Source organism: Pseudonaja textilis, chromosome 3 (genome assembly GCF_049901715.1).
Source record: "Pseudonaja textilis isolate UNSWEBS1 chromosome 3, rPseTex1.2, whole genome shotgun sequence".
Lineage (NCBI taxonomy): Eukaryota > Metazoa > Chordata > Lepidosauria > Squamata > Elapidae > Pseudonaja > Pseudonaja textilis.
The window spans coordinates 200,167,860-200,174,169 of record NC_141992.1 but is presented as its reverse complement, the minus strand read 5'-3'; the positions used below and the strand labels follow the sequence as shown (position 1 = coordinate 200,174,169).

At 68.3% G+C, this 6,310-nt stretch overlaps 1 protein-coding gene across 2 annotated transcripts; it reads right to left on the bottom strand.

Annotated features, from left to right (window-relative positions):
• Positions 1-1,524: 1,524 nt before the first annotated feature.
• LOC148126502 (uncharacterized) lies at positions 1,525-4,991 on the bottom strand. 2 transcript variants are annotated; one of them, XM_087928747.1, is made up of 9 exons: positions 4,916-4,991; positions 4,604-4,665; positions 4,294-4,356; positions 3,997-4,053; positions 3,726-3,761; positions 3,456-3,587; positions 3,080-3,124; positions 2,905-2,949; positions 1,525-2,516 (listed from the first exon to the last, which is right to left on the bottom strand). In XM_087928747.1, the coding sequence occupies exons 1-9, from the start codon at positions 4,930-4,932 to the stop codon at positions 2,509-2,511; spliced, it is 465 nt and encodes a 154-aa protein (XP_087784873.1). In that variant the 5' UTR covers positions 4,933-4,991; the 3' UTR covers positions 1,525-2,508. The 2 variants fall into 2 exon arrangements, with proteins under 2 accessions (XP_087784873.1, XP_087784874.1); XM_087928748.1 differs by lacking the exon at positions 3,456-3,587 and having other exon boundaries at positions 4,916-4,983.
• Between the last annotated feature and the right edge of the window lie 1,319 nt (positions 4,992-6,310).

Sequence of the window (6,310 nt, the reverse complement as noted above, 5' to 3'; positions counted from 1 at the left end):
CCCGAGAGACTCCATGGCTCCTCTGAGCGGCCGGGCGGACGGGGGTCCCTGGGGGACGGCTGCAGCCCTGCCTCCTGCCCCCCAGAAGGTCCCCCAGCTTCCCCCAGTGGGGTTGATTTCTTCTCCCTTGGCTTAGCAGTGAAGGGTTTGTACATTTACACTTTGATTGTTACTAGAAAAATTGTATTTTGAATTTTTACATAAGAGAAGACGCCCCCCCGCCCCCCTCCCTTCCCCCCCCCCATATAAATATCTATATAGACACGCTCAAATATATCTATATCTCTACGGAACGGCCCCTCCCGCTCTCCGCTTTTGTCGCCTCGGACGCCGCCTTCTGGGGTTCGCTCTCCGGGGGACCTTCGGAGGAGGCCGGCCCAGGATGGGGTCAGGCAGGCAGGGGCCGGTCCCAATCCCACAGACTCCTTGGGAATAACACCCCCCCCCTTGGGCTTGGTTCACATTTTTGTGCCCCCCCTGCCTCAGCTGCAGCCTCTGAAAGGGGCTGGGGGGAAGGAGGCCGTGGGGGCCCCCATGTCTGGCCCCGTCCTCCAGTGCACACCTGACAAAGGGGTGGCCCCCCCCCGCACTCGGGGCCACCCCAGACTTCCCAAACTAAAGGCCAGCCTGCTGCCATGTGAGTGTGGCTGCCGGGCTGCCCTGTTCGCCTCCCCTTTGTCCGGCCAGGCTGGCAGGTGACCAGCACCCGGGGGTGGGGGTGGGGCAGCCCCAGAAAGGGGAGCAGGTGGGGGCCTCCCGGGGCAGCCTGCCCAGCCTCTTCCCGGCTGCCTTCCCCCATCCTGGGGCCTGCCCAACCCTGTCCCAGCGGTCAGCTGGCCAGCCGTTCTTCTGGAGGGGCCTGGCCTTGCGTGGCTGGGGACTGCCCTTCGGCCACTGCAGGCTGTCAAGGAATTGGGGGGGGGGTCAGCAGGCCGAGACACTGCAGCAAACTTCATGCCCCCCCTCTGTGGCCCCTCCAGCAAAGGCGGCCGGCCTGCTTTCAGCCCTCCTAGAGGGAGGGGGGGGACGGGGGGGGTCCCTGGCTTCCATCATCTCAAGCCTTCGTCGTCCATCCGGCCCCCTGGAGCAGCTGGGGCTTGTGGGGGGAGCAGGGGGGTCCGGGCTGAGCAAGGGGGGGTTGGCGAAGGATGAGCCTCCCCTGGGATGAAGAGCCCCCGGGGGCTGTTCCTTACCTGCCCCCCCCCGCTCCTCTGCCCCCCCTTGGTTTCCGTCACTCTCTTTCCTCCCTTCCGGGCCAGGATCTGTGGCCACAAGGAGCGGGCCTGGGGTGTGACGCCAGAGCTCAAGGGGTCCCGTTTCCTGCCCCAGACCCCCCACTCAGCTGCAACGGGGGGTGCCACACGCCCAGGATCTGAGGACTCCTCGCAGCCTCCCTCCCACCAGAGGCCGCTTAGGTGGGCCTGGCCGAGCTGCAAGACGGGGCCCCATGGTGGGGTGTGGGGGCACGAGGAGGTAACGCCTTCCTGGCTGGGGGGGCGGAAACGGGACCCAGAGACCCAGAGAAGTTTGTGCACCTTTATTGATTACAGGGGCTGAAGGAGCAGCCGGCAAGAGCAAAGGCAGAGACCACCACCACCACCTCTACAGGGGGCAAGGGGAAACCTACAGAGCGCACACACACACACACACGCACACACACACACACACCCCAACCAGGTCGGCCTCCACCCTCGGCCAACCTCACGTTCTCCTTCACCAGTTCCAACCCCAAACCTTAAAAAAGACCGAACTGCACGTTTCCCAGCCTGTGTGGCTCTTCCAGACAGTCAGGGTGGCCCCAAGGGAGCCAGGCCAGGGTTGGCCTCCTCCCCCCAACCCCTCCCCTGGGGCTCCCTTGTCAATCCGGGAAGACCCTCCCCCTGGAGCCCCTCCGGGGGTCTCGCCTCCATCTCTCAGCCAGCCTCTGCTAAGGTTCTGTGCAGATCGTCTGGGCCCATAATCCCTTCCCCCTGCGGGCCTAGCCCCCCCGCACTTCCTGGGCAGGGGTCTTCCTAGCCCGTTTTGCTCGGTCCCGCCCCTAGGGGGTCTGGCCTGGGATGGGAGAGGGCAGCCGGGAAGGGGCCACAGAGACATGGGTGCTCCAGAGCAGAGGTGGGGAATTAGAGGAGGAGTTGAAGTCCACAAGTCATAAAAGGGCCCCTGCTTTTGAGCGTGGGCTGGCCGGATGGCCTTCAGGGCCCCTTCTAGCCCCTCACTGGGAGAGCAGCTGCAGCCTGGCTCCTCCGGCCGGGAGGCCTTTGGGAAGACAACGCCGGAGGAAAACGCTGGTGCCGTTGCTGCCTTTCCCACACTACACACACACACACACAAACACACACATGCACGCACACACAAGCGCCCCTATTGTGGGCCTAGCTGTGGCAGGAGCCAGGGGCGGCTGAGCCCAGGGATCCGGGTTAGAGAGCACAGGAGCAGGCGGGTCCTGGTGGTCAGCCGGGGCACCACAGCATCTTCCAGAAGGCTGGGGAGAGGGGGAAGCAGCCCTCCTCACATGCCTGTGGAGGAGGAAGAGGAGGAGAGGAGAGGCCCTCATCACCGGGCCCTGCACTGCCTGGCGGCCCTGGGCAAGAAGCTCATCCGCCCCCGGGTTTCGCCCCCAGGAGCCCTGCTGGGCCCTCGGACACTTTCCTGCCAGGCTGTCCCCGTTGGCTGCCTGCCCAGAGCAAAGTCTCCGTGCTGGGCCACTGACTGGGCATCCCTGGGGGTCAGCCGGGCGCCTCGCTTACTGTCCCCCAGCAGCCCCAGAGGCCGCTGAGAGGGATGTGTGGCAAGGCCTGGCCTCCTTCTAGGGCCTCTTTCCCCCACCCACCCAATAGGAATTGGCCAGCTGCCCCCCACCATTTGCAGGGGGGGCGAGAGGCGGGCAGAGCCAAGGACGCTTACCTGGGGAAGCCAGGGACTCTTCCGAATCGACTTCGTGGTCCAGGCCTGGGAAGGGAAGAGAGCAGCACCTGTGGGCACGGGGTCCCTGGCCCCTCCCCTTGAGAGACTGGTGCCAGCGCCTCAGAGGGAGGGGGCTGCCCCTCCCGGTGCTCCCGTCCCAGGGGGGAGGACTTACTTTCCTGGGACTCCTGGGAGCGGGAGGGCTCCTCCATGGCTGGGCCTGTGGAAAGAAAGACCCCGTCGCTTCCCTGCCCAGGCACCAAAGCCCGGCAAAGGGGGCTGGCAGGGGAGGGGGGGCCACCAGTTTGTAGCTCTGCCGGCCAGGAAGAGCTGCTGGTTTTCCCCGGAGAAGCAACCGCCTGCTGGAGGGGCCCCGAGGGGTCCCCTCTGGCCGCACGGCCACTGGGCAGCCTGGTCCGGCCCCAGTGGGGCCCGCCAGCCTTTGGGGTTCCCCTCCTGGCTGTGGTGCACAGGGCCAGACCCCTCCCCTCCCCTCCCCTGCAGCAGCTCCGTGAGGAAGAGCCCCCTTCCGTGGTCCCCGGCCCACCCACCACTCTGGGCGTCTCCAGGAAGGGGGTCCAGGCTGAAGGAGCCGAGGTTGGAGGCGTCGCTCTGCAGCAGGTCCCCGTTCATCTCCTCCGTGTGGGATCGATCCGCCTGCGCAAAGCTCACGGGGGCCCCACCTGCCCGAGAGAGGGGGGGGAGGGTGGCTGGGCTGGGGGCAGGTGCCAGGGCAGGCGCCGGCCGAAGCAGGCTGCCCTGCAAAGAGCCCGGACAGGGCAGAGAGGGCAGGAGCGTGCCCAGGCTGCCCTGTGGCTTACCTGTCGTGGCTTGCTCCACAGGACCAGCAGTCTCACCTGTAGAGGGAAGGGCAGAGGAGGAGTGGAAGCTTGGAGGAGGCTGCACACTGCCCCCCGAAGCCCCCAAGCACAGCGTTGGATTGAGAAAGGGCCCCCACATCGCTCATCTCAGGGCTGATGGAAACGGCTGCCGGGGGGGCTGCAGACCCCTTTGCAGAGGTCAACTGGGATTCACCCCTCCCCTCGACCCCTTTGGCCCCAAGCGAACCCCGCTTCCTGGGGCCTCTCTTACTTTCTCCAGAGGCCTCCGATTTGCTGGCGACGAGGGGCTCAGAATTTGCCCCGGGCTCTGAAAAGGGGGAGAGAGAAAAAGGCTGGGCTCCCCACCAAGACCCCCTTCCCCCATCACCGTTGCACGGGGTCAGCAGCTGTTTTTCCTTCTGCCTTCCCCTCCCCCAGCCTCCCCCCACCCTCCAATAAGCCTTTGGCGGGTCTCGGGGATTTTGAAGAAGGGGGCGGCTCAGGAACCCCTCAGCCCGCAGGCTCTGCTGAAAGGGGCCCCGGGCAGGGAAGGGCCCCCACAGCGTACCTGAGGTCAGGCTGCCGGCAGCGGAGGAGGAGGAGGTGGGGGGGTCTTGGGAGCTCAGCGGCTCTGCAGAAAGAGGGGGCGCTGAAACACACGCCGGGGAGCAGGGAGGGGAGTCAGGGGTTCGGGAGCCCCATGCGGGGCGGGGGGCGGGGACCCCTCTGCCTCCCTTGAAGGGCTGCACAGCCAGGCTGGGACCCGGCCAAGCAGTCCCCGTCCCCCCGCCCCCCCGGCTCAGCCCCCCGAGGCGATGGCAGCCTTTCCGGCGCGGTCTCCCCGGACCCGCTTCCAGGCAGCGACGGTCGCATCTCACCGTCGGCGGCCACCACGGCCAGGAGCAGCAGCAGAAGCGCGGCTGCCGCGAGGGCCCGGAACCTGCAGCGGAGGAGAGACCGCGGGTCAAACGGGGCGCGCCGGTGGGCGGCAAAGCCTCCGGCCTTCCTGACGGGCGCAGGAGCGAGACCAGCGGCTGGGGCACCTCTGGAGGGCCCCGGGGGGTCTCCCGCCGCCCTTGCCGGCTCTCCGCGCCAGCTCCAAGGGCTTTGCGGGCCACCTCGGGGCGCGACGCTGAGGCCGGAGCTCCCTCTGCGTCCCCTCCGTCCCCCCGTCCCCCCAGAGCGCCCACCTGCGCTGCGCCCGCATGATGCCGCTGGGCAGGGAGGCCGGCGGAGAGGCTTATATGGGCCTCGGGGGCCAGGAGGAGCCGGGCCGGGCCGGGGGCAGCCAATCCTGGACGGCAGAAGGGGGGGGAGGGGGAGCCGGCAAGCCCGCCGTGGCCCTCCCCCAAGCAAGGGGGCAGGCGGGCGCCGAGCCGGCCTTTCCCCCAGCGCGGCCTCCCCCCACCCCCGCCCGGGCGGGGATGGCAAAAGGGAACCGTCGCTACGGAATCGGGGGAGGGGGGAGGGGGGGCGGTAGTTAGTCGCGGGGTCCCTTGCGGGTCTCTGGAGCTCAGCCCGCGCACCGACCCGCCTCCTCCGCGGCCAAGGCAGCCAACCCAGTCATTGGGCGCCTTGCCTCTGTAAATCCCGGTTTGCCCCTCGGCCCCCTCCTCAAACCAGAGTTAGGAAACCGGGGACTTGCCCTGCTGGGTGGTGCCCGCTCCTCCTCTCCCCCGACCCCCGAAAGTCGGCCGGGAGGAACAAGCGGGGAGCCCAGCGCCCTTTGGGCTCTCAAGCGAACTTATGTCCGGGGGCGGGCGGTGGGGATTGAGGGGGCGGCCTCTCCTGTCCCGCCGGCCCACCTGCGTGCGGGTCTCAGGCTAGAATTGGGTCCGCGTAGCGAGGGAAGGAGCGGGGGGGCTGGAGGGGGCGCTGGGCATCCTTTCTGGCGCTAGACCGAGGTGGCCCCTCGCCTGGCCCCTCTCTCTTCTGTGGCCAGGTCCTCCTTCGGGGCCGCTCTTGCTCCCAGCCAAGCCCCCCACTTCCCCGCACCCCGTTTATCGGCCTCTTAGCCAGCCCAGCCCCGACTTGGCGCCTGCTGGGTAACTCGGCCTCACTTCCCCGACGGAAGACCGGGCGATGCTGGTGCTCTTGGGCCACCTCAAAGAGGCCCGCGCGATGCCCCCCCTCTTGGGCATCTGCCCGAGGTCAGCGGGCGCTGGGAGGCAGCCGTGTCTCCCCCGGGACCCTCGGCGGAGTTGGCGAAGGGTCTTCGGGCCAGGCCGAGGGGGTCTGGGCGGCGAGCAGGCCGGGCACGGTCTCTCGTGGGGTTGGTGGGGGAGCCCGCCTTCGTCCCTTGGGCGCCAAACGGGGCCCACTTCGTGCCAACTCCGTCCCAGCAGCGCCGCTGCGGTACCCGACGGGCAGGACGCGGCGCTGCGGGCGGGGCGAGGGGGTCAGTGAGGCAGCAGTGGGGGCCGAGGCGGGAACCCCCGCCCCAAACACTGCCGCCTCGCTGCCCCCCGCCCTGCGGGCCCTGCAGAACAAGGAGGCCTTTGCCCGGCTCAATGCGCCTTTGTCTGACTTGAAAGGGTCCCTGGGGGCGGAACGGGACTCACCTGCCCGAGTCCGCCCCCGTAATG

Excerpts from the sequence above, each read along its gene's own strand:
- LOC148126502 (XM_087928747.1), bottom strand. Across the intron at positions 4,357-4,603 it reads GGCCGTGGTGGCCGCCGACG|AGCCGCTGAGCTCCCAAGAC; the intron begins GTGAGATGCGAC and ends CTCTTTCTGCAG. Across the intron at positions 3,762-3,996 it reads ATCGGAGGCCTCTGGAGAAA|GTGAGACTGCTGGTCCTGTG; the intron begins GTAAGAGAGGCC and ends TTCCCTCTACAG.